This window comes from Zingiber officinale, chromosome 9B (assembly GCF_018446385.1).
Source record: "Zingiber officinale cultivar Zhangliang chromosome 9B, Zo_v1.1, whole genome shotgun sequence".
Classification (NCBI taxonomy): domain Eukaryota; kingdom Viridiplantae; phylum Streptophyta; class Magnoliopsida; order Zingiberales; family Zingiberaceae; genus Zingiber; species Zingiber officinale.
Genome location: NC_056003.1, coordinates 83,495,108 through 83,522,274, shown reverse-complemented (window position 1 = coordinate 83,522,274; position 27,167 = coordinate 83,495,108). Strand labels below are relative to the sequence as shown.

Below are 27,167 nucleotides of genomic sequence, written 5' to 3'. Positions count from 1 at the left end.
CCTATAAGTTATCTTCCTTTTATACAATAAGTGTCACCGTGGAGACCGTCCAGATGCTGTTGTTGACAGATGCCTTCTTCATATATCTCAAGGAAATCTACAACAATTGGAAATTGATCTGCAGGCTATCACGTTTCATTGTCAGTCAACGTTGTCTTGTAGTTGGCAACGACTTTAGTCAACGTTGATTGCGTGTCGTGCCAGGCACTTCAAGCAAGAAAGTAAGGAAGAAAGAGAATTTGGGATACCATTCATTAATTTTGTTTTCATGTTTTTTTTTTTTAATTATCAATCTTGTTGAAGAACCCTAACACTTATGATTGAGTTAACTGCAAATGCATGACTTCTTTTGACTGAGGAATCAACTATCAATTTGGACTATAATGGTTTAGAAGTCGAGCATTATGCTCCAAGCATAACTTTGTGTGATATGGCTACTAGCTCACAAACGTTTGCATATTAAGGATAGACTTCCTTATGTGTCAGGTAAGGCACGCCCTCTATGTCAAGGAAATAATGAGACTCAAAAACACCCCTTCTTCAATTGCTCAGTTAGTAGGATCGGATAGGATATGAACACTGTGAGATGGATGTTACGAGTCTTCAAAATTAAGCGAGATTACAGACTCGGAGTGTATTGCAAAAAATAAAATTTTTTACCATGTTGTGTAATGAAATATCTCATTGGAAATCTAAGAATCATTATAATTTTGATAGAGAGGTGTTGAATCTTGACAAGATATTCATAGAGATTCAAATGCATGTGTTTAGATATTTGAACTCCTAGATTGTACATTTTACTAAGTTCTTAACACAATTTACTTATAAAAAAAGTGATGGATTTAGAGATTCAAATGCATGTGTTTAGATATTTGAACTCCTAGATTGTACATTTTAGAGATTCAAATGCATGTGTTTAGATATTCATAGAGATTCAAATGCATGTGTTTAGATATTTGAACTCCTAGATTGTACATTTTACTAAGTTCTTAACACAATTTACTTATAAAAAAAGTGATGGATAGTATACTAGTGGTTCTTCTTCATTTGAAGTGTCATCAATTTTAGAAAGTCTTTAGATTCATAAATACATTCCATTCATCAATACATGGTTACCCTTCCTACTTCTAACTCATCCTATAAGCAATAAATCTAAGAATTCACATATACATCAATACCTAGAAATAACAATAATAACATATCCATAGAATGACTAGTTGTTCACTCTGAAACCACAGATGATAACTCAATAGAAATTGAATCAAAGCTATGTTTTGTTAGTATTGAAGATCGATCCGTAGATGAATTCCCTGATGAAAGGAAGGGCTTAGGTGGAATTGGAAGGCAATCAACATCATCAACTTCTAACATCTCAATCACTCTAGACATAGTTGGCCTATCAGAAGGCCTCAATTGAATACACCACAATCCAACTATTGCCAATTTCTTCTCCAAGTCTTGTATCTCAAACTTGTTGACAACTTCAACCTCATCTGGTTGAGTCAACTTATCGTATATCCATGATGGATAGTAAACTCGACTTGAATTCCCTGCGTGAGGATCCACATTTCTTCGCCTTCCTGCCATTTCCATTAGTAGCATTCCGAAACTATAAACATCTGATTTGAAAGAGATTTTTCCAAAGCTTCTAGATATCAACTCCGGAGCAATATAGCCTATTGTTCCCCTTGCAGCACTAACTGATACTAGAGCATTGATTTTTGGATATAATTTTGCAAGTCCAAAGTCAGAGATCTTCGGAGTGAAATTATGATCTATAAGTATATTATGAGGCTTGATGTCAAAGTGTAGAATCTGCATATCACATCCTTGATGTAAGTAATCGATGCCCCGTGCAATACCAATTGCTATTTGAATGAGTTTTTCTGAGGTGAAAAAGTGACCATTAGTTCCATTGGGAGCAAAAATGTACTTGTCAAGTGAGCCATTAGGCATATACTCATAAATCAAAGCTCTCTTTGATCCATCTGAGCAATATCCAACTAACCGCACGACATTCACATGATGAATCCTACCTAATGTCGAAACTTCATTGATGAAGTCATCGCCATTGCATTTGGAGTTGCTTAACATCTTAACTGCAACAAAACGATCCCCTAGAAGTTCTCCTTTGAAGACTGAGCCGAAGCCACCTTGGCCGAGCTTCTCTCTAAAATGCCTTGTGATTGCTATGAGTTCAGAGTAGGCGTATCTTGTTGGCATCAGTGTTTGCTGGCGCCGAAGAAACTTCTCTATAAGGTCAACTGCGACTCCCCTGTTCCATAGTTTGTAACCAAGCAAGAACCAAACTATCATGGGCGCTATGACTAATCGGCCCAGTATCAAGAAAACTGCATAAAGAAAAGAAAAACAAGTGTAACTTTCAAATACAAGGATCGGATCGGATTGGAGGGAGGCTTAACAAGAAGAACATCAATGTGTACCTGCTAAGAGCTGCACAATCTGGATGAATACCACCACTGCAATTGTGATTTGAGTAATGAAAGCCCTTTGGTAGTGGTCTCCTATGCAAAATGCAAAGTGTATCTCACTATAGGGGAGGAAGTAAACTTGGGAGAGCATGTGCTTGCCTCTTAGTAGATCAAAGAACAAGCTGCATGAGATCAGTTTAATAAAGCAGTCAGATAGCTGCATGCAATTTGAAAACTATTTTTTTGCACATCATCTAGTCAGTAAAGGGGAAAAACAACCAAAAAGAGAAAAGCAAAGTGTGAACGAATGAATGGCTTTATCAGTCATTGGGTGATTAGCAACTTGGAAAGAACGGCATGACAAGGCATTCAATTACCTTTTGGATTCAATCGCACATTGGCGGATTATTCTTTTCCAATCATTCGACGCTTCATAGAATCGCAAATCAAATCCCTTATGTAGAATGCGGAATGCATCCCTCGTTGAGGACTCGGCATCTATCGCTGGAATCATCGACAGAAAATGACATGATGGATAAAGGTATGACAATCTATTTCCGTCATCGGCAACGACGACGTAGACAAAAGTGTTGCTGTTGCTCAAGCAAGGAACAGGTCGATACGAAGCCAGGCCCTCGATTCTTCTCGTGCAGTTCATGAAACTTGCCCAAACATCTCCCGCGGGAGAAAATACGCCGAAGCTGGAATAATCATCGGAAGGCGTCAAAGATTGGGAAGGGAGGCCACAGCTTCCACCTGCAAAGTTCGGATCCACCAACCGGATCCAGCGGCTTTCGTACCATAGCTGAGTGATCAAGTAGTGGGTGGAGCCGATAGAGATGGTGGACTGATTGTCGTCGCAGGTGAGCTCGTACCTCCGATCCCCGCACCGAGGCGGATCAGTTGTTCGACGAAATGGGTGGCTGATGTTGTGGAACAGACCGCAAGAGAAGGGAGGACAAGCTTCTAGGCTCTGCTGCTGCTGCCCCGTAGTTGTGACAGCAGCCAGGGAGAGGAGGAGGAGTAGCGGCAGAAGCAGAGCGGAGAAGCTGCGCGATGATGCTTTGAAGGCCATGGCCATGGAAAGAGGCTCTTCTAGACAATGGATAGGAAGATAGTAATCTTGTTGGATCTATCTCAAGGGAGACTACAATAATTGGAAATTGATTTGACGCGCGATGTTGAGTTTGTCAATGTTGGCAGGCGAGGGAGGACAAAATTTTAAGGAGTACGTGTGATTGTTACTTACCTCCCTATTTAATATTAGGGTGATGAATAATTCAAGTTGAGTCGAATTTTAAAGTGTTCAAATTTATTTGATAAGATAATTAAATTTAATTTAAAATAAATTAAATTTTTAAAATAAGTATTCAAGATTAATTTGATTTATGTTTTATGAGCTTAAGTTTGTTTGAAACTTAGCTTGAGCTTGGTTCGTTTAAATATTATTAAGTTCTCAATTCAAGCTTGGCTTGAACTTGGTTCGAGCTTGATTTGTTTAAATGTTTTCAAACTCTCAATTCAAGATTGTTTGATTGTTTGAAACTTTTAATTGTTTGATTGGTTATTGAACCTGATAATTTAAATTTATTTATTTTATTTTATTTTATTTTATTATTTATTTAACATATTGAAAAGAATTTTATTAATGAATATAGTTCATGAACATTGTTCATGAACGTTGTTTACAAATGTTGTTCACGAATATTATTCACGAACGTTGTTCACGAATGTTAATGAACTGAACACATGTGTTCAAGCTTGTTTGTTTAGCTTAACGATCTGTTCAAGCTTGTTTGTTTAATTAATCTTATGTATATTGAACAAACATAAACAATCTCTTACCAAGCCGAACGCTAAACTTGTTCACGAACAGTTGGTTCATTTACAACCCTATTTAGTATTATCGTCCCACGGTAAAATAAAATACAACCGATAAATTATAATATATGTTATCTTAACATAATCATCTTGATTTGATCTTATCTGAAAATCATAAAGATGATAAGCTGGAAATGTTACTATTTTGTTGACTAGAAGTAGACTCTATTCCATTTTATAATAAAAAAATGTCAGTGTTGAGTCAGGGAAGAGGTCTATAGCGTTGACCCTTTGACGCTCAAGTCAGTCACCGGAAAGAGGAAAAGATGGAGCAACAGTAGACATAGGAGTGAATAGTGAATAGTACGTACCTCCGCTGATGTATGGATCCCCTTTATATAGTGTCATGGTGGGCGACGTGCACACTTCTAGAGACGTGGGCACATTTTCTAATTAGTCGTGGACACGTTCTCCCATTTGTCCTATGAAAGGATATGTCAGGAAAATGCTTCTAACACCATACCTTAACAGAGCATTCATATCCCTGATAAGATAGTAGAAGCTTCCGTCATATGATCCGCATGTTCATCATGTCTCGTGTCAACGGTACTATCTTCCAAAAGGATATTCAGTGATCCATATGCTCGACCAAGCGGAATAGCCGCTCGCCTAAGTACTCCTTCGCTCGATTGGACTTGGCTGCTTTTCCACACGGTGACGAGTCTCGATAGTTTGTTGCCGCCCGATCGGACTAATGCTCCAGTCATACGCACGCAGTGACGAGTCTCGAATGAGCATCCTTTCATAGTGGCTGACGTCATTTAAATTTCTAGAAAATTGTGTAAATCCTCAATCATTATGGCTGAGCACACGAACATATCTTTTAATTAAGTCTCATTAATGCTCTCCCGTAGCCGACTGTCATGTGTCATATCTTATGTCGTCGCACGTTTAACATGACAGGTGGATAGCCACTGCTGATGTGATAGACGTCTTTTCAAATTATACGGTTAGATTTCATCCTTGTTTTTTGCAACCCTCAATCGGACGGCTCTAAGCGATCGGCCACGAGGTTTATAAACCTTCATCTGCTCGCCGTCATCTTCACTTTGCCTAGCGCTTTCGTCTTCGAGCAATCTCTGCAACGTTTCTTCTCCTCTTCTTCTCCGGCGACATTTCTCAATAAAGTTCTTCTCTCTTTCCTTCGTTGAATCCATGGGTTACTTTTTCTCGATTTCTTTATTTTCGATGGCCGATTTTCAACAATCGTCTGTGCCCGTCCCGAGCTCTGGTACACTTCAACCGAGTCTAGGTTTAACGAGAGGAGATAGACCGACATAAATCCACATACCATTTTCCATCTAATTATCAAATTGGCATTCCCTCTATTTACGACAGGTCATACGAACTGTCAGCTGACTTCTTGACCTTCTTTAAGGATCAGTTTTGTGTGGACCTTCGATTTCCCTTTCATCTCTTCTTTTCCGTCGTCTGTAAATATTTCCACATCTTCCTATGTCAATTAGTGTCGAACTCCTTTAGGTTGTTGTGCGGGGTAGTAGTTTTGTTCCGCCTACACGACATTCCCTTGATGCCTCGGGTCTTTCATTATTTTTATTACCCTAAACTATTCGAGCTGGGGACCTTCTTGTTTTAAGTCCGAGTGGGCTCAGTCTTTTTTGACAAAATGTCATCCTCCAATAAACATTGGAGGAAATACTATTTCTTTGTTCGTTTCCCAAGCAACCCAACTTTTCAACCAGCTGGTAGTTGGAAGTGATGACGCCTCCATTGCTCGGGAGATACCGAAGCCGATCTGATTATCTCCAAGTAGCATCTAGTTTAGCTGGTAAGAAGGATCACATTCACCGACTGCTATTGGAGTGTGTCATGTATCTGTTCGGCCTGAGCCCAATCCGAACATGGCTACCGTCCAGCCTAGGTATGCTTTTTCTTTTCTTCATCTTTAAATCTAACTGATTTCTCTTCCTTTTTTACAGCTTGAATCATACCGAGGGCGCGTCTGGCTAGCAAAAGCAGGCTCACGAATGCAAAGATCAATGCAGCGATTGTGGCTGAGTTAGAGAGTCGCAGCCTAGCGTCGGTCACCCACTCTGGTTATCCGCTCGACAAGGCGAGTGAGACACATGCGCCGGCCGGCGAGGGTGGAGGAAGTCAGACAGCGGCTAGTAGAGTCGCGGCTGCCACAGCTAACCTGCCTCCCGAACAGCCTTCCATGCTGTCGATCGTAGTGGCCTCAGAGTCTGCTACCTCTGGTGAACCTTTGATACGACACAAGAGACACCGTGGGGAAGCTTCCTCTGGCTCATCCACTTCCATCCTGCAAGCCCCTGCCCACACCGGTTCTTGTCCATCATTCGAGCAGGGTGAGACATCAACGCTCGCTCTTCCTGAGCAGGGAGTCGCATCGCTCCATATTTCACTATCCTCTGACCAGACACCTTCGTTATTCGAGCTGCCGTCGAGGACCATCTATGCACCGCTGATTGCCTTCATGCCACCACAATCCTTGTCGGCCGCATAAATATCCATCATTCGGCCATCCCCGATGTCCAAGTCTACGAGGAGAGCAACTTCTGAGCCTTCTAGTCCAAGCGGCCAGAGGCAAATAACAGTCATCATCCATTTGTCCACTGATGAATGGCGTAGCCTAGATGACGTCGCGTCTCATACCCCCAAGTACCAGATTTGGATTCAAGGGCCGCTAATACAAGTAAGGGTTGATGTCAGGGCCCGCATGGCGGTCATCTTACCGGGGGATCTTACGAACAGCCATACTCAGATGGTCACTGGGGTATGTATATTGCCTTTATATTTACTTGCTTTTATCCATTCAACACTTACAATTTTATTGTTGCTTTAGTATTGGGTCGAGAGTCTGGCTATGTACCAACGGCTAGCATTTCTAGAGCATGAAGTCCAATAGCTAGCGCTCCGAGCGGCCAATCAGAGGCTGCTCGGGCACGCTCGGAGCAGCTGACTGCTGAGGTGGCCCAACTGAAGGTCAATCTAAAGAAGAGCTCTGAGCTGCTGCAAACGGAGAAGGCCAAGAGCCCCGAGTAGGCTTCGCAACTGGTAAGGCTCAATAAGAAGGCCAGCTCCTTTGAATCAAAGATCAATTCCGCCAACGCCTAGAAGCTCCAAGCCATTGAGAACATGGATATCAAGAATAAGGAGGTTCGGGTCTTGGCTCAAAATCTTAAGGAGGCTGAGCCGTGCTGAGTGCCGAGAGGGAGAGTCAATCAGTAGAGAAAGCTACGACGAAGGTCCAGCTCGTCGCCAAGGATGTTGACTTGGAATCGTTGAAGGCCGAGTTGGAGGCATCCTGGTCGGTCCTCCAAATTTATCAAGATGCAGAGTCTGGTCAGTTTGAAGTCCTCAAGCAGGATTATCTCCGCTCAGATGCCTTCAACGATTGGTTCATGGATCAAGCGCTCCGCCTCTTCAATTTTAGAATTGATGGGAATCTTGACCAGCTAAAGGACGGTGACTATCTTTTGTCCGCACTGACCAACAAGGTGATCAACCGGGAGAAGCTGATCGAGTCACTGCCAGATGACGTGCTGGATTACCTCGAGTGACCCCCATCTCTGCTCCGTAGTCCTCTTTTTGTAATGTCTCCCAATGTTTTGTAAAAGTCTTCTAGGTGTCAATGCATGATCGTCCGTTCGGCGCATCTTTCTTCTATTAATTTTTACAAGCATTCCTTTCTGCATCATCATTCAATATTTCTTCACATTGTTAGATTTTACCATTGTTAAGCGATGCATCGCCGTTCAGCTTCGGCAAGGCTTTGTACCACTTAGTGTTTCATGAAATTTTTCTAAGTATAATTGTCTGCTTTCTTGATCGTTAGTGTAGCTACTCTCAGAGACTTTTACATGCTCATTCCAGAATAAGCCGAACGACTATATCATAGTGATGTGTCCCTGCTTTGGTCCCTACTCGACCTGTTCACTTTACTTTATGACTTTAGGAAGAAACTCAACCTTATTCATCACCGACTTAGTTTCAGAGGCGTCGCTCAGCTATTATTCGTCAAAGATTTGAGTTTATAGTCGTCGTTCGGCTGTTTATACAAAAACTTAGGTTTATAGTTGCTGCTCGACTTTTAACGAAGATAAGGATTTCTAATCGTCGCTCGACTGTTGACGAAGATAAGGGTTTATAGTTGCTGCTTAACTATTGACGTAGACAAGAGTTTATAGTTGTCACTCGACTGTTGATGTAAACAAGGGTTTATAGTCTCTGCTCGAATTTTGACGTAGATAAAGGTTTATAGTCGCCGCTCGACTGTTGACGTAGACAAGGGTTTATAGTCACCATTTGGTTGTTAACGTAGACAAGTTTATAGTCATCACTCGACTGTTGACGTAGACAAAGGTTTATAGTTGCCACTCAACTTTTAACTTGGCTGATAGGCACAAGAGTCTATAACACTTGGGATTTTTATTCATTATCTTCCTGCATTCACAAGACACACTTATACAAGTACATCTGGATTTAACCACTCACCTCTCACCCGACCCTATAGGACTGGAGATGGTTCGTGCTCCAGGGTCGCTCGAGCTTTCTCCCATCTTTGTCCTATAGGTAGAAGACTCTCGAGCGGAGCTTCTGAATGACTTTGAAAGATCCTCCCCAAGGAGCCTCCAGCTTGGTGACGTCGCTGACCGACTTTATTCATTTCCACACTAGGTCGTCGACCTATAATGACCTTGGGATCACCCTTCGATTGTCGTTTTGCCTCATTCGCTGCCTATATACCATCAGCCAGACAGAGGCCTTATCCTATGCTTCATCCAACAAGTTGAGCTCCATGAGTCTTCGCTCGGCATTCTCCTCATCGTAGAGTTGCACTCGATCGGACTCTACTTTGACCTCTACTGGAACTACTGCTTCTCCTCTGTACACTAGATGAAACGGTGTGACGTCAGTTGCCTTTGTTGGTGTGGTGCGATGGGTCCACAAGACGCTTGGGAGCTCATTGACCCAGCTGCCTCCAGCATGGTCGAACCGAGCCCGTAATCCCCTAAAGATTTCTCGGTTGGTGACTTCCATCTGGCCGTTGCTTTGAGGGTAGGCTACTGAGGTGAAAGTCTGCATAATGTCGTAGCTCTCGCACCACTCCTTGAGTCTCTATCAGCGAACTACCTCCCGTTATCCTAGACGGGCCGGCGAGGGATGCTAAACTGGCATAGGATATTCTGCCATGTGAACTTGATGACCATATGTTCGGTTATCTTGGCTAGCGGCTCGGCCTCCACCCACTTTGAGAAATAATCTACTACAACAAGTAAAAATTTACACTAATCGGTTTCCATTGGAAATGGTCCAATGATATTCATGTCCCATTGGTCGAACGGATAAGATACCGCGGATGTCTTCATCTCCTAGGTCGGTCAGTGCTGGATGTTATGGTATTTTTGACACGACAAGCAGGTGGTCATTGTCCGAGCGGCATTATCTTGTAGTGTGGGCCAAAAATATCCCGCCATTAGGATTTTTCGGGCCAGCGATCTGCCGCCCGGATGACTTCCGCAAGAGCCCTGATGCACTTCTTAAAGGATGTATTCGACATCCTTCAGTCCGACACACTTGAGCAACAGTCTTGAGAAACCTCTTTTATATAGTTGGTCTCCAATCAGAGTGAACCGTCCAACCCTCTTTTTCAAGAAGTGAGCTTCATCCTGATCGGCTGGAGTGCTACCCGATCGGAGGAACTCTATCAATAAGGTCCTCCAGTTGCTCAGAAAGATTATTCCGTCCATCCTATCGATGTGGGCCACCAGTGAGACCTGCTCGATCGGCTGGCTTATCATGACTGGCGATAATAAACTAGCAAACTTAGTCGACTTATCCGTGGCCTGATTGTCTGATCAAGGAATTTTCTGTATAATAACTTCTTGGAAGTTTGCCCTCAACTTCTCGAAAGCTTCTGCATATAGCGTGAATCGGGAGCTGCTTATTTCAAACATCCCCAATAACTACTGCGCGACCAGCTGAGAATCTGAGTGGATGAGGGCTTTTGTAACTTCAACATATTGAGCCACCTGCAAGCCGGCTATTAGGGTCCTCGTACTCGGTTTCATTATTTGTGGCTCGATAGTCTAGCCGCATGGATAATTGCACTATGTCCTCCCATGACAAAATCAAGAGAATATCGATCCCGCTACCTTGCTAAGTTGACCATCCGTCTACATATATTTTCCAAGTTACGTCCGGCTTGACGTTCTTGACCTCAGTAACAAAATCAGCTAAGGCATGAGCCTTGATCGCTGTCCTGGGCTGATATTGTATGTTAAAGTCACTCAGTTCAGTTGTCCATTTGATCAGCCGTCCAGATGGTTCTGGGTTAAGGAGGACTCTTCCCAAGGCGCTGTTGGTCATCACGACGATCGGATGTGATAGGAAGTACGGATGGAGTCTCCGAGCGACGAGTACTAGCGCGAAAGCTAATTTTTCGAGACTATATAGTGGAACTTTGCATCTTTTAATATATGACTCAAGAAATATATAGGTTGTTGCTCATGGCCATTTTACTTTACCAACACCGAGCCAACAGAATACTCGGTGGATGACAAGTAAATTCATAGCGGCTCGCCAACGATAAGCTTGGCCAATACAAGCAAGGATGTCAGGTATTTCTTAAGCTCTTCCAGTGTCTTGTCGCACTCCTCGTCCCACTGGAACTTAGTCGCTTGGCGCAAGATCTTGAAAAAAGGATGACTCCGGTCGGACTATTTAGAGATGAATCTTGATAGTGTAGTAATCCGTCCGGTCAGCCGTTGAGCCTTCTTCAAGTTGTAGGGCGGAGGCATGTCTTGTAATACCTTGACCTTGCTTGGATTCGCCTCGATTCCCCGTTCGGTGACGATGTATTAGAGGAAGCGGCCACTCTTTGCTTCAAATATAAACTTATTTGAGTTCAGCTTTATTTCATATGCCCTCAGGGTTCGGCAAGTTTCTTCGATGTCTACACAAAGGTCAGCAGTTTGGAGGAATTTTATTAATATGTCATTAACATATACCTTGTTCATCAGTCTCTGGTAGGTGGTACCTACATTCTTCAATCTGAACGGCATGACATTGTAACAATAAGTTTCGTTGGCAGTAATGAAGCTGACATTCTTTTGATTCTCCCGAGCAAGCTGCACTTGGTGGTAACCTTGATATGCGTCGAGCATGCAAATAAGCTCGCAACCCACCGTGGAGTCCACCATCTGGTCTATCCTAGTAGGGGATAGAAGTCCTTCATGAAGCCTTGTTCAAATCATAAAGTCGATGCGGACTCGCCATTTGTTGCCTAATTTAGAGACCAGCACAATGTTGGCGAGCCATCTTGGAAACTGAACCTCACGGATGTGACTGGCTTTCAACAGTTTTTCTATCTCTGCCAGGATGATCTAGTTCTGCTCTACACTGAAGTCCCTCTTCCTCTATTTCATAGGCCGAGTATTCGTTCGGACGTGAAGCTCGTGCTGAGTTACAATTGGTGAGATGCCCCGGAGCTCGTAGGTTGACTAGGCGAACACATCGTGATTTAGCCCAAGGCAGGTGATCAATTCTGCCTTCTTCTCCATTGCCAGGTCGACCGCGATGAAAGTGGTACCCTCCAATCAGCTAGGATGAATCTGGACTTCCTCCTTTTCCTCATAGACCAGCGCGGGAGGTTCTTCCCTGATGGTGTTCACTTCCAAGCGCGAGGCCTTCCGCGCAGCTCTTGCTTCGGACTTGACCATCTTAATGTGGCATCACTGAGCGGCCAATTGGTCGCCTTTAATTTTGTCCACCTCATTGTTCACAGAAAACTTGATTTTCTGGCAGAAAGTAGACACCACCACTCGGAACTCGTTAAGGGTCGGTCAGCCTAATATAACATTGTAGACGGACAGCGCGTCCACCGCAATGAAGTTTGCAATCCTTGTCCTCTAGAGAAGCTCCTCTCCGAGCGATATGGTCAGTCGAGTCTGGTCGATCGACAATACTTCATTGCATGTGAACCCATAGAGCGAGTTTGTCATTGGTTGTAACTCGCTTCGGTCAATTTACAACTGATCAAACGTCTTCTTGAATATTATATTCATCGAGCTACCTGTATCAACAAAAGTTCAGTGAATGGTATAGTTGGCGATTACCGTTTGAATGATCAAGGCGTCATCGTGAGGAATCTCCACTCCCTCTAAGTCTTGGGGGTCGAAGCTGATCTCAAGCTCATCGGCCTTCTCCTTGCCACATCCAACAGCATGTATTTATAGTCGCCGCATATTCGACTTCCTTTCTCGGTTGGAATCACCGCCAGTTGATCCACCGACAATCATTCAGATTTCCCCTCGAGCGGCACTACTCTTGTTTTCTTCCTCTCAGGTCGAGGGTTGGTTCCGTTCAACAGAAGCTTGGGCGGGACTTGTGTTGTTTCTTCTTTGGGGTTGATGATGGCATGGTTCGACCGTCGTTCTTTCTGCATCCATTCGGTCGACTGATCGACATCTATGGCATCGATCAGGAGATGGTGATCGATGGTGATATCCCCGCAGAGCCGATCTGCTAGAAATTAGCGTCAGGTTATAGCAATCACGTGTGTTGTGTGTCGCCAACTAGTGGAACGAGCACAACATTGACATCCATAACTCTCCCTTCGTCGCTTTTGGACGACCGACTGCCACATCCTGCATGGCATGTGTTCGAGGCTCCTGGTGTTGATGCGCTCCTCTTGCTCAGGGCCGCTTGGGTGGTTGATGGTTGCTCGGTGGTCGCCGCTCGGGCGTTGATGTGGGCTCGGCGGGCGCCCCTTCCTTCTCGCCCCTTGGGCCTCTTCCACGTTTATGTATTCTGTGGCCCTCCTGAGCAGGTAGTCGAAGTCCTTCGGCGGCCTCCGAATGAGAGAGTGAAAGAACTCCCCTTCGGTGAGCCCCTGAGCGAAGGCATTCACCAATATCTCCGAGGATACCGATGGAATATCCATGGTCACATAGTTGAAGCATTTGATGTAGGCTTTCAATGACTCCTTGGACCCCTTGCTTCAAGGAAAATAGTTTAACGCTCGTCTTCTAGTAACAGCGGCTGCTGGCGAAGTGGTGCAAGAATGTCGCTTAGAAGTCTTTGAAGCTATGAATCAAGTAGATCAGCATTCATCTGAACCAGCGCTGCGCTGACCCGGAAAGGGTAGTGAGGAAGACCCAACACTTCACCCCGTCGATGTACTGATGAAGTGTGACCGCGTTATCAAAATGGGCCAAGTGATCATCCGGATCGGTCGTTCTGTTGTACTCCCCGGTCATCAATAGGGTGTAGTGCTTTGGCAAAGGGTCATCCAAGATACCTTGAGAGAACTGTTGATTAATCTGCTCGGATAAATCATCATTCCTTGGTGCTTTCCCCTTATGCGTATTCCGAATGGGCGTGTCGTCCAATGAGGATCCTCGTTCCTTATCCGCTCGGCCTAGCTCCTCTGATGGAGTGTGGAATAGTGCTCGATGAAAGGGGATTTACGCATTGGGCGCGTCTCCGTATGTGTCAATTAGCTTCTTACTCTATCCCCGAACAGGTACATGCTCCGCTCGGTCTCCATATCCAGCTTGATGACCCACTACTGAGGCTACGGGCTCCTATACCTAGCACTTGGCCAGCATCTATTGTTGTTGCTCCACCATTTTTACCACTCAGGCTTGTATCAGCATATTCATCTCCTCCTTTGTTAAAGTCACAGTGGTGAGTCGTCCAACGTCCTCCATCTTCGTGTTTCGAATGCAGGCTATATTCCAACAGACGACATCAATATGATCCTGTCTGAAAATCGTGAAGATGGCAAGCTAGGGATGTGGCTGCTACGTTGACTAGAAGCAGACTCCACTCCGCTGTGCAAAACAAGAAACTTCAATGCCGAGCTAGGCAAGGGGTCCCTGACATTAGCCCTCCGACGCTCAAGTCAGTCACCGGAAAGAGAAAAAGATGGATCAACAATAGACACAGATGTGAATAGTGATTAGTGCGTGCCTCTGTCGGTGTATGTACTCTCTTTATATAATACCTTGGTAGGTGACGTACACGTTTCTCGAGATATATACATGTTTCCAATTGGTCATGGGCACTTTCTCCCATTTGTCCTATGAAAGGATCTGTCAAGAAAGTGCTTTTGACATCATACCTTAACAGGACATTCATATCCCTTACAAGACAATAGAATCTTTCGTTGTACAATCCACCTATTGACCATGTCTCGTGTCAATGACACTACTCCCAAAAGGATATTCAGTGATCCATCTGCTCGGTCAAGTGGAATAGCTGCTCACCTAAGTACTCCTCGCTCGGCCAGACTCGGTTGCTCTTCTATACGGTGACGAGTCTTGATAGTTTGTTCCCGCCCGACTGGACTATCGCTCCAATCATACGCACGCTCTTTCGCTTTGTGATGACTGTTTGATGATGTTGGTTGAACAAGCGCTTCACTTGGACCGACCTTTTGCTGGTCAGGCAATACATTCCCAGTCGCCCACTGCAGGATAGATCCACTTGGCCCCTTTTCGGTGAGCCCGTTGGCTCTTCTAGCGTTGACCTCCTTGACTTTGACCTCCATGTCGATTGCTACCTCCATCGTTTGACCCATACTTAGTGGGCCCCTCTTTATCACTACATCAGATTTGATATCTAATGTGCTATTTTATATTAATTGAAAATTGACTTAAACCTATTAAAATAAACACTGACCGATCTCTATGCATTTCACCATTACATCGAAAATTCCCTCTGCCTTTCCACCGTGATAATCTAGTTTAGTAGTTTCGATCACCTATCAAGTTGAGCCCTGAGATTTAAAGATGAACTTAAAAGACCACCCAATCATTCAATCCGTGGAGGCGAGGATAAAATTCTCTTGCCATTGAGGTCAGTAAGAGGAAAACATAGATAATCCAATACTTTTTCTATTTAATTTTGCTTTCCTTCCCTTTTTTTCCTCACCAAGTGTATACATTTTTCTCTTCTTTTCGAATTCAACAATTTATCGAAGGGTACGTGTAGATTTCTAAATTTATTAAATAGCATACATTACTTTAGTATTTATCAAAGGGTACACTTTTTCAAGTGCATTTCTCATTTTATCCTCCTGACAAATCTATCTTTTTTCCCTCTCTCTTTAATTTCCTCTCTCCTATGCATGCAACTCAATCTTATTTTTCCTCTCATCTCTTCTCTTGCCTGTCATTTGTTTCAAGCATGCATGCATAACGTAGGCCTTATATGAAATCATATCAAGTCCACTACGTTTAAAGTTTAGTTAATTTTTTATAACATTTTAATACATTTAGAGAAGTCAAAATAATAAATAGATAGCATATTTAAACTTTTTGCAACCTCAGAAATCGACAGAAACTGATCCATTATTTATTTTGACTTTTATGGAGGTGTAAAAATGTAATAAAGATATAATCGATAAAATCCTCATGCGTGGCACTGATATGAATTATATCAGGCCTACATTGGGCTTAATATGATTCATATCAGGTCAATGTGGAGGTTTGTTTTACTGATTCTTATTTATTATATTTTAACACTTCCAAGAAGTCAAAATAAATAATGGATAGTATATTTGAACTCCTTACAACATCAGAAATCCACAAGAACTAAAATACAGGTATAAATTTTTACTATGTATAAAAAATTATTACACATATATAATATGTAATAAATTTGAGATATAGATCCGAATTTTTCCATAGAAAAATTAATGTGTATAAAATTTTAGTTTATTATCGAATCTTTCAAATTTCCTTTTGGATAGACTTGACACAACCTTGTATATAAATCCCCCTAAGATATTCAGATAGGGAGTTTTGGGAAGAAAGAAAATTAAAGATCCCCTTAACCCTCCCAAACCGTTGGCTCTAGAGCTTTCATCTTCACTAATTCCCGCCCATCATCAAACTCCAAACAAAGGAGAGGAGGGGGAGCGATTTTGGTAGTAAAAGTTTAAGGTATGTTCTATACTTTGTTATGATTTATTTAGTTCCTTAAATGCATGGATGTTTAAATACTCTCGAAGTTCAGTCTTAATGGTGTTAGGAGGCTTTAAATCTTCATGTTTTGATAGTTGTACTATACCATGTGATCATGCACGTTCTCTACCTTGTGCATGCATCAGTTAGTTCTTGTAACTTGGTAGAATGCAATTCGTACGGATGTTATTATCCTCACAGTTGTTAGGGGTTGCTAAACATGTTCTTACTTTACAATCATAATCATGTTATTTTCTTTTTCTACTTAGAAGTTAGTAAATTTCTTATGTTTGAAATAGTTTGCAAAATTTGTAGATTTCAGATTATGTAGGAATTATTTTTCTCACTGTTTTTAGAGGTTAATAATCATGTTCTTACTTGAACCGTGTTTTAGATTACTTAGGTTCTTCTACTTGTGTCCAATTAAAAGTTAGAAATTATGTTCTAATATCATTACAATACAAATTAGTTTCGGACTAGGGTTAGGTGGCTATGAAGCCAACTGTGTTTTGGTGTCTTGACATGTTAGATTAGTCACTGATTATTTCTTAGGGATTTAAAATGATACAAAGCTAATCATGTTTAATGCCTTAGCCATGCTTATGTAATGATCATGTTTATGTTTATGTGTATATACATATTTATGTTCATGTTTATGTTCATGCTTATGTAGTGATCACATGTTTAGGTACATAATTATGTTTATGTACATATCTATGTTTATGTCCATGCTTATGTAGGGATCAGGTTTGTGTTGAGTACATGTTTATACTTATGAAGTGATCAAGTTTATGTTGGGTGCATGTTTTTGGTTATTTTATACTTATGTAATGATCCTATTTACATTTATGTACATGTTTATGTTTATTATGTAGTGATCATGATTATGCTTATGTACATGTTCAAGTATAATTAGTGTGATCCTAGGGATTTACACTAGGCCACTTACCCAGTTAAGTTCCGGGACCCACCCCCGGGAACTTATCATTAGAATTAGTTATGCATGTATGGGTAAGACATGTCCTGAGGACCTACACCAGGACAGCTTACCAGTTGAATTAGTTACGTATGCATGGGTAAAATATGTTCTGGGCATCCACTCCCAGGAAGCTTACCGTAGAATTAGTTATGTTGTATGGGAAGGACATGTCTCAGGCAAGCTTAGGAAGCTTCCCAAAGTGTTGATTCAGGGAAATCCTACATCTCAAGGAGCTTGCTAAGCTGTGATCCCCGGGTACCGTGTATCACTCCCATTCTATAATTTGGGTGCGAGTACCTTTTGTCCTAGAAGCTTCGAGTGTCGATCCGGGGATCCCCTCCCGAGTAGCTCACAATATGGGTAAGATATGTCCCGGGCGAGCCCAGGCAACTTATACTATATAAAGTATGTATGGATAGGAGTATTCGTTTCAAGGCTCAGATCCTTATCAATTATGGTAGGAGCAAGGGGATATGTCAGATATGTCCCAAGCAAGCCCGGGAAGCTTATCTAAGAAATTAGTTAACACTATATATGGGACGACGATATGATTCAGGGACTCACGCCGAGAGAGCGCGCCAAACCATAAAGGCTTATATTCATGATTATGTATAAGTGTATGCTTATGTCTATCAATGCTTATGCCATGTCTATGCTCTTATATTCTTGTTCATGTTTATGTTCATATATATTTATGTTTATGCCCATGTATATTTATGCTCATGTCTATAGTTTTATGTTCATGTTCATTTGTATGTCCTTGTATGCAGTATGTTTATATTCATACTTTAGTATGCATTGCAAGAAAAATACTTTACTATGAATAAATATTTAGTTAGATAAGTTTTCTCTTTTGGACACATGGATGAACTAATTAATGTATAGGGTGGTTTGAATGTATTAAGTCTCTCGACTCACAGATTTTAACTATTTCAGGTAATAAGATAAATAAGGCAGGAGACATTGACAAATGAGCAAGCTAATGATAATGATAGTATAACCTGAACACTTTCCAGTTTAATTTATGCAGCAGTTAAATGTTTCCTTTAAAGAATAAATTTTAAAGCTATATGACCAACACCTAATGTTGCTAGTAGTTAATAGTTTTAAGAATTATTTAAGTATCTTAATTAAATCAAAAGTATATTATGATTGTAAGTATAATTATAATTCGGAACGTCCGCATCTTAAAGAAAAAAAAATAGTCAGGATGTTTCAATATTGCTCTGCGAAATCATGATATTATTGGCCGGGGGAATCTCAGTAATATTGCTATGTGGAATCCAGTTATATTGCTCAAAAGATCCTCACTCTATTGCTCAAAGATAAATTCTATTACCATCATTTAGTAATCTAAATCCTGATATTTTCTCGTAAATATGGTACAAACGAATAGCTTATGCTAGGAACTTACCAAATATATGATAATTTCAGTTTTTGGCAATCATTCATCAATGGACCAATTGACAGTGATATTAAAAAAAAATTCCCGAAGGTTTGATTCCTCATACATCACAGCATTGTTGACCTCAGAAAAAAAAAAAAAAAAAAAAAAGAGAGGGGCTCGAACTCTTGACCTGCATGGTTGAGATTTCAGAATTACCTAAAGAGAAATGATATTCATCTAGAATTTTCATCTAGAAAATTCATCTAGATAGACACATAAATGATGAGGCCCACAAAAAGTGAAATGATGGGTCCCATCTTTATGTGTCTATCTAGATGAATTTTCTAGATGAGTATCACAACTCTTACCTAAAATAGTAAAAAGATAGAGAGAGGCTCGAACTCTTGACCTGCATAGTTGAGACTTCAGAATTACCTAAAATAGTAAAAAGAATGGGGTGAGAGAGGCTCGAACTCTCGACCTCAGGATTTCTCAGAAGCTATGAGACCTACGCGCTAGCCAACTGCGCCACCACCCCTTGATATTTTTGCTACTATTATTTAAATTTTATTGGATCTATATTTATACTTTAGTTGGGGCCATCGAATAAGTTGCTTGTGTTTTTACCAATACTTCTAAATTTCAACTTTTTATTTTGAAAACTTCAAATATTTTGCTGCTGATATGAAAACCCACACTATTTATTTATTTATTTAGTTGAGACTGCGGATACTACATTTTGCTAGAAAATTACATGTACTTCCCGCCGGACGTTGGATAAGTTGGGTGCGTTCCCACCGGGCGGTGGTGGTGACGGTGTCCAGTGCCGGCAAGGGGCACGCCGGCGATGCCGTGTTTTGCAGCGGCCTCCTCCCGGTGCTCCGCCTTCTCCTCGTGATACTCCGCCTCGGCCTCCTTCTCCCTCGCCTTGGCCCGTTCCTTCGCGGCAGCTCGCTCCTCCGGCGTCCGGGCCGTGGCGGCCTCCGCTGTCCCCTCCGCCTTCCCGGCGAACTCCTTCACCTTCTCTTTCGCTTTGCTTGTCGCATCCTTCATCTTCTCCGCCGCCGATTGCATTCAGTTGCTACTATTAATATTTAATCAGTAGATTAGAGACTTCGATGGCCATTAGTGAGCGAGTGAACCATTTATATAAGATTTGGTGGATAAAGGTGGCAGGATCCAGAGAGTGCGACGTGTCGTGCATGCACAAGTAGTTGGCACGTAACGCGTCCACGTCAGTCGTTTTGATGATTAGTGATACGTGTCGACTAACTATGTGCACGTAATACGAGCATGGCCATTAAAAATTTTATTTTATCCTCCATTTTCTAAAACATAGTTATCGTTTAATCCCATGAAATTTAACTCTGGTTAGAACATATTCTTAAGCATATGGTTTTTCGTTTCCCCCCCTTTAAAATTTCTTATTTTTTTTTCTTTCAGGGACAGAAATTGGAAGAGTTTGATCGTGTGAGCCACTAATTTTTCTTTTACCCCCTAAAAGTCTCTTATCTTTTCTTGCAGCGACATAAATCTGAAGAGTTTTGGATGCCAGCAAGGCCTCGGGGAGGAAGGTAGGAAACAAACAAGGAGACAACAACTTCGACATTGAGATTTTGAGCAATGTTTACAGAACTTCACTGGAGTTTGATGTTTACAAAGAAAGATACATAACGATTGGAAAACACCTTCCACAACCATTTCCTAAACTTTAAAGCAACTACAAGAGTCAGCTAAAAGAAAACAGATAGATTAGGAAAATCCTTTGTCGAAAGACAAGGATACCTGATTCTTTCCGAGCATCTTTTATCATAAATAACTTAATCAATCCATCTAGTGATGCCGTCTTCATTAACAGTCGCAAGGATCTCTATACTTACTTCTAGGACAGCCTACACATGATGAAACAAATAAAATGTCATTAAAGTATTATAGCAGAAAACATAATTTACACTAGTGGGCCGGTAACGAATAATAGATATAAAATGGGAGTATAGATTCAAAGTTTGTCTTATATTGAGTATCAAATAGGCGATGTTAATAGGATGGCCCGTGTCCTTGTATGGATAATGCAAATAAGGTGCATACCGATGGTTTTTTGCAGTTAACTAGTTTACATTCTTCCAATGTAGGACCACGGAATGTCCAAGCCTCCCACACATCAAAATTATAACTCGCAAATACAAACTCCATTCTCCTATTGATCTGGTACCATGCAAAACATGAAAAAGTTATATGGAAGTTGTGTATTTGTAGCCAAAGTAAACGCTGGTTGGCGGAATACATCGGTAAATGGTTTGAACATTAATTGAAAGCTTGTAGACATTAAATGCAATTCCTAACCTGTAAGAGTTTTCCACCAGACGATAAAGACCGCAACCCGATTATGCCCTGGAAATTGTAAGTGCTATTAAGAGAGATGAAGTGGCATTTCATTCAGCAACACTAAAAACTGTTTTGTATATAAATACCTTGCTTCTAAAGCAAACAAGGAATTCTGCAGCAGGATCCCTCTTTGATATGTTTGACATTGTATCAAGGAACCAGCCACCTCCTTGATTTCTTTGTCTAGAGACATGATATCCTTGGCAATCTCTTGCACGTAGGGCAATGATGAAACCATCTTTCAGCAGTTGAACAGAATTTTCATTAACTTCTGCATTTACTGACACCTGTTTTGGTGACGAGTCTAGTGTAGGCTCAGAGGTGCACATTAGTTTATTTCTAGGATCCTCAGGAGAAGTTAACCTAGAACCAGAACCTAACACTTTCTCCCTTCCACTTGTTGCCGTATCATCATCTTGATCTAATGTATAATTAGTATCACTCTCTCCTGCTGAATAATCATCTGGTTCCTGGTGGGATCTTCGGCGAGCAGGTCTCTTCTTACCCTTTTTACTTGTTCCACTATGCCTGCCTTCAGTTATAGAGCCTACATTTTGGGAAACAGCTGAAACATGAGAAATGTTAAATTCACGGTTATCCTTCTTGTAGATGTATTCTGAAGTCAAGTGGCTCTCATTTATCTGCTGTTCAAGACCATGAATCTGCTGAGTTTGAGTTTCTTTTACTTCCTTCTTTGTCTGCTCATCTTTACATACAATTCCACTTATCATTTCATCTTCATCAGATATAGCATAATCTGGTACAATTCCATCAAGGAAAAATGACTGTAATATGGTGATTGCTTTTTCCCTTATTTCCATCCATACTTCTTCACTATAGTCTGCACTGCGAGGAAGAATTAGCACATTTGGCATCTCTCTTACCTGAAAATGGGTTAAAACAAAACTTCAGAGCAATGTGCCATATTAGATATTTTAATTTTATAATACGCAATGTACACAAAAAGGAAAGAAGATATAAGAAAGACAAAATTCAGAAGGATAGCCCAAAACTTCAAAGAAATCATGTAGGAGTATCTTCATTACTAGCATCTGCTCTTGACAAGTACCAAGTAAAATAAGCTAGAGCCAAACCTCGTTCAACATGTTTATGTGGCACTCCATAGCAATAATACAGCTGGAATTGGCTAAATTGAACACGCAGTATAGAAAAAGAAAAAGATGCAACTAAATGAACTTAATTTTTGTGAATTTTTTTTTTTTTTTAAAAAAAAGTCCAATCTCATGCATCGGCATATGAGAACATGCTCAAAGAACTAACTTCTGGTCACAAACATAAAACACAAATCGTAAACTCTTAGGTATATTGATGCATCAAGCACCTATTATGAGAACTATTAATCTTGGGTTCCTTATCTTTACACTTATGGCTCACATAGGTTACACAGTTTATGCAGTAGATCTTATGCAGTTGGACTCTTACCCATGCTTCCATCCATTGTGGCCCCTCAGCACCATCCAATGCACAACCGGCTATGGTACCATTAATCAATAGTTGTTTTAATGCACGATCATCTATCAATTGACTGCTACCTGTATTAACTATAAATGCACCTGTGGAAAAACAGATACTTAACTATTTGAGATTGCGATAAAATTATGCAGACAACCAGAATTGAAAGAAACGCATAGTCCAAATAGTCAAATTATGTCAAACAGTTTACCAGGCTTTATATGTTGCAGGCATTCTGCATTAAGAATATGCATGGTAGCATCTGAGAGTGAACAGTGAAGTGAAACAAGATCACTTGCTGCCAGCAAATCATTTAGGGTGTCCATCCTTCGAGCTGCAGAAGGAAATGCAATAGCAGACCGTCTTGATTTGTCTGTCACCTTTACAGATGTTCAAAAAATATTAAAAGTCATGAAATTTTAAACAATTGAATGGTAAGATAATTAACACACGCATAACAGTCTTATTTTCATCGCATCAAGCTAGAGAAAACAACCAAGGAGTTTCTTGGATTCTGTTATCATGAAAATGACATTCTATTTCGCTTCTACAGATCAAATACTTAACTCAAAAGACCATTCAACTTATTATTTGTTAAGATACAAACATGAAAACCTAAGCCCTCTACACACTGACTAGAGTTTATTATGATCAGATTGTGTGCCAAAATTTCATTTTGAGGATATCACTAAGAAATTAGCACGGAGCTCTCAGAATATGCAGCACTAAAATCTGACAATAGATGTGAGTACTGAGTATATTGCCTGAGGCTAACTGTTATATGCAGTAATTATTACATAACTGTTATCTGCAGTAATTATTACATAATAAACCACACTACCATAGCTAGCCATAAATATCAGATGTTGCGCCAAATACTTCTACACATGTCTAGTGGATATAGATTGGCCAAAATATTGGCCGGTAGAAAGGAAACACAACGACGAGTTGCCTACCATTTTGTGTGCAGAAATCGGGATTTTGCTTAACAAGTAGCTATGTTCAATCGGATTCATTGAGCAAGGAAAAAATCAAACTTAAACAGCAAAGGAATGTTCATATTAGCAACTTGTAAAGGCTTATTTCTCAGAAAACAGATAGATCAAAAGTACATTGTGAAACAGAGCACAATATGAGAGAAAACAGTACCAAGGTTCCTAATAGTTGAATACCTCGTGGTGGACATCGAAGTAGAGCACGCTCATCTTAAATGCAAGGATCCTGGTGGCCAGGCAACTTGCAGAGGCCGACCTGCCAACGATCCCAAGAACAAGGCCACGGCACCTTCGCATTCCCCGGCACAGCGGCGGGATCGATCCGAACCAACCGGCCGAGGCGGAGGACGGGCGGGAAAGGAGGTGGGTCCGGCGGAGGAGGCTGAGAAACAGGGCAATGACGGTGTCAGCCACTTCCTCGGCTCGGCTGCAGTCGACGTGGACGAGACGGAGCCCTAAATCAGCGGCGAGAGCGGAGTCGATGACGCGGTCGGCGGAGCCGAGGCAGAGGACGAGCTGCCAAGGGCGGAGGCGGCGCTGGGCGGGGCCGGGTAAGAGGGAGAGCGAGTGCAGGATAACAGCTGCGGCCGACTCGATGCGCCCGTCGGCGAGGGCCGCGCTGCCGACGTGCTCGACGGTGGCGACCCCAGCGAGGGCCTCCTGCTCCAGTGAGGTGTCTTCGAGGCAGTTGAGAGCCACCACAAGGGGCGCCTCCGCCGCCATGAGATCCGACGGTGGAAACCCCGCGCTTCCTTGACGCCGCATCTCTTCCTCCTTTGACCCCTCTCTCCCAATCTCCCTCCACTCCGACCGATGCCTAAATCTTTCCTGGCCTACTCGGTCTCGTTGTATAATTTAGAGAACTTGGAGTTCATTTTTAGAAAATTGTCCTAATTTTCTTTTCGACGGCTGATCTTTCTCCACCCTTATCTTTTCCCTCTTTCCTGCAACGGATTTTTGGCTCCTTCACAAACACAGAAATGGATACCAAGGCCAAATTTCATGATTGTGTCACATCAAAGCTGCAACGCAAGGCATGCCAATCGCATGCTTTGTGAACTAATATTAGAACACAAGTTATGCAATATTCAATACACAGCAGAGCTTCTGCAGCAGAAGAAGGCATACCTCATGGCTTCACCATTTGTTGCATTGTTCCTGTCTCTTCTTCTCCTTCAACTGCTGCTGCTGCTTCCGTTGTTTGTTCTTGGCCTTCGTCCTCCAGCAGTTCGCTACCCCACCTTCGTCCTCGGTGATTCTCTTGTCGACGTTGGGAACAACAACTATCTCTTCACCATCTCCAAAGCTAACTCACCTCCTTACGGCATTGATTTCGCGCCTTCTGGCGGCCAACCTACAGGAAGATTCACTAATGGCAGAACCACAAGTGATCTCGTAGGTATATATACACATGTCTCCTATACACTGCAGGAAATAAAAAAATTGGAAAAAAAAATAAAACTAAATCAGAGGCCTCGTATTACTTTCCCATCATCTTGTAAGGCAAAAAAATAAAAGAAAAGAGAATCTCGTCTGTTTGATGGTAACTTTCAAAAATGACTTGATGACTGAAGCTTTACTAGAGATCAATTACTTAATAGTTTTCTAAATTTAATGCATTGATTGTACTAGTTCAAGCTTTGGGGAAGAATTCTTTCCCTCCACCCTATTTAGCCGGCAACAACTGTAGCAATGCTGTTCAGAATGGCATCAACTATGCTTCAGGTGCTTCTGGGATATTGGACGAGACAGGATCTTTGTTTGTATGTGGCAAACTCACAAATGTTTCTTCTAATGGGTGTTAATTTTTGGATTTGATGTCAACTTTGTCTACCTGCTTTCTACTCAAACTATGCTCAGGTTGAGAGAATACCATTGAGCATGCAGGTGAAATATTTTGAAGAAACCAGAGATTACATGGAGAGAACTCTGGGAAAGAATGCTACTGAGTTCCTAAAGACCGCTGTCTTCCAAATAATAACAGGGTCTAATGACATCTTGAACTACTTCGAGCCATCCGTATATTTCTTTGGAGATAAGAAGCTCGCCCCAACAGCTCTTCAGGACATATTGGTCTCCAACTTAACTCTGCATCTAAAGGTGAGAACAAATAGTACCTACTCATCAGGATTTGAATGATTTATTGTAGTAATGAAAGGTTACTGGGTGTTATAGAATTACTTGACACATTTATAGCTTCTTTTTTGATAAAATGAACTAGGATTATAACCTAGTACATTCTTGTAAACAAGTTGAAATAGATCAAATTCAAATTTCAGATGATCTGAATTGCATAAGAAGAATAAGTGACTGGATTTGTTTTCCTTTTTTTTAAAAAAAAAGTATGCTATACTAAGAATCTAACTTAAATTATTCTATCATCTGAGGTAGCTAGCACTGATAGGTTTGTCATGAAGATATAACCAAAGAATGAATCATCAAAATAAACGAGAAAAATAATTGAAACTATTCATGATTAATCCTTTGACAGCATGTTAAAGTTTGAATGAATTCTGAGATGTCAAAAAGCAAAGTCATACGGAAAAATCAAAGTTAAGACAATGTAGCAAATCAAAGTTAGAATATCTGTTCTATCATGGAAAATTTGATCAATTTATTAATTACTGCAAATTTTAACAGAGATTGCATGAGCTCGGGGCAAGAAAGTTTCTAGTCATTGGGTTAGGACCTATTGGATGCATACCGTATCTTCGAGTAATAAAGTTGGTGAAAAAAGGGGAGTGCTTATCAGCTGCAAACACACTAATCCAAGGTTACAACATGAAGTTGATTAGGGCAATCAACAAGCTAAATGAAGATCTGGGTCCTGAATCTGTATTTGTATATGCGAATACCTACGACATTTTCCTAGATATAATTCAAGACTATCACAAATACGGTAAGAATGTTTCACTTTGTCAACTTTCCAGCCCACATTATTTCCACAAAGAAAAAGAAATAGGAAAAATCAGTGGCATTGACTTAACAAATGCTGATATTACCAGGATTTGAAAATCCATATGATCCTTGTTGTGGCCTAAGCTTTCCTCCTCTCTGCCTCAGAGTCCGTGATGGCAACTCCAGCACCATCCTCTGCAAAGATAGAAACAAGTATGTGTTTTGGGATGCATATCACCCAACTGAAGCCGCTAACATTATCATTGCAAAGAAATTAATTGCTGGCGATGCAAATGCAACTTCCTTCAACCTACGAAGGTTGTATAGTGGTTAATTGTACTGGAAAAGACAACATGAGAAATCTTCCAGAGGTTTTAGACATGATTATAAACTTGTAATATCTGCTGCAGCAGTATACTTAGCTTAAAGAGAAAACATTTTGCTATGACTTCCGCCAATAGCCATTATACCTACCTGGTAGCCTGGATCCTCAACGCATCTTCCCAAACATCATTTTTTTAAAAAAAAACAAGTGCAAAAATAGACTAGATGCTTCAACTGAAAGATCACACAAAGATCAGGCCTCAGCATTATAAAGTCGAACCCTTAGTTAGCATTGCGGCGCTATGCCAACGACGGATGAAGAAGAACTAGGATTTCGGCGCTAGGGTTGGGTTCGCTAGCCGTGCATTTCCGATAGAATGAGGAGGAAGACAGAAAAAGGTAGAGGAGGAGAAAGGGAAAGAAGGATATGGAGCCTGCGGCCGATCGGAGAAAACTTGT

At 41.4% G+C, this 27,167-nt stretch overlaps 5 protein-coding genes and 1 non-coding gene across 6 annotated transcripts; 2 read left to right on the top strand and 4 right to left on the bottom strand.

Moving 5' to 3' along the window:
* Window positions 1–1,062: 1,062 nt before the first annotated feature.
* On the bottom strand, window positions 1,063–3,554 carry LOC122024586 (rust resistance kinase Lr10-like). The gene is made up of 3 exons (XM_042583239.1): window positions 2,810–3,554; window positions 2,445–2,614; window positions 1,063–2,351 (listed from the first exon to the last, which is right to left on the bottom strand). The coding sequence occupies exons 1-3, from the start codon at window positions 3,511–3,513 to the stop codon at window positions 1,222–1,224; spliced, it is 2,004 nt and encodes a 667-aa protein (XP_042439173.1). The 5' UTR covers window positions 3,514–3,554; the 3' UTR covers window positions 1,063–1,221.
* Window positions 3,555–19,086: 15,532 nt separating this feature from the next.
* TRNAM-CAU lies at window positions 19,087–19,171 on the bottom strand. The gene is given in 2 exon segments: window positions 19,087–19,122; window positions 19,134–19,171. It is a non-coding gene; the product is annotated as a tRNA-Met (tRNA).
* A 212-nt stretch (window positions 19,172–19,383) lies between these two features.
* Window positions 19,384–19,707, bottom strand: LOC122023101 (late embryogenesis abundant protein 18-like). The gene has a single exon (XM_042581192.1). It carries the CDS (start codon window positions 19,705–19,707, stop codon window positions 19,384–19,386), a length of 324 nt encoding a protein of 107 aa, XP_042437126.1.
* A 518-nt stretch (window positions 19,708–20,225) lies between these two features.
* Window positions 20,226–24,326, bottom strand: LOC122024109 (C-terminal binding protein AN-like). The gene is made up of 7 exons (XM_042582656.1): window positions 23,664–24,326; window positions 22,703–22,871; window positions 22,462–22,592; window positions 21,105–21,902; window positions 20,977–21,024; window positions 20,722–20,838; window positions 20,226–20,525 (listed from the first exon to the last, which is right to left on the bottom strand). The coding sequence occupies exons 1-7, from the start codon at window positions 24,249–24,251 to the stop codon at window positions 20,454–20,456; spliced, it is 1,923 nt and encodes a 640-aa protein (XP_042438590.1). The 5' UTR covers window positions 24,252–24,326; the 3' UTR covers window positions 20,226–20,453.
* Window positions 24,327–24,617: 291 nt separating this feature from the next.
* On the top strand, window positions 24,618–25,570 carry LOC122024110 (GDSL esterase/lipase At5g41890-like). Its single transcript, XM_042582657.1, has 2 exons — window positions 24,618–24,885; window positions 25,119–25,570. The coding sequence occupies exons 1-2, from the start codon at window positions 24,618–24,620 to the stop codon at window positions 25,289–25,291; spliced, it is 441 nt and encodes a 146-aa protein (XP_042438591.1). The 3' UTR covers window positions 25,292–25,570.
* On the top strand, window positions 25,404–26,718 carry LOC122023100 (GDSL esterase/lipase At5g41890-like). Its single transcript, XM_042581191.1, has 3 exons — window positions 25,404–25,586; window positions 26,127–26,385; window positions 26,492–26,718. The coding sequence occupies exons 1-3, from the start codon at window positions 25,404–25,406 to the stop codon at window positions 26,716–26,718; spliced, it is 669 nt and encodes a 222-aa protein (XP_042437125.1).
* Window positions 26,719–27,167: the final 449 nt, after the last annotated feature.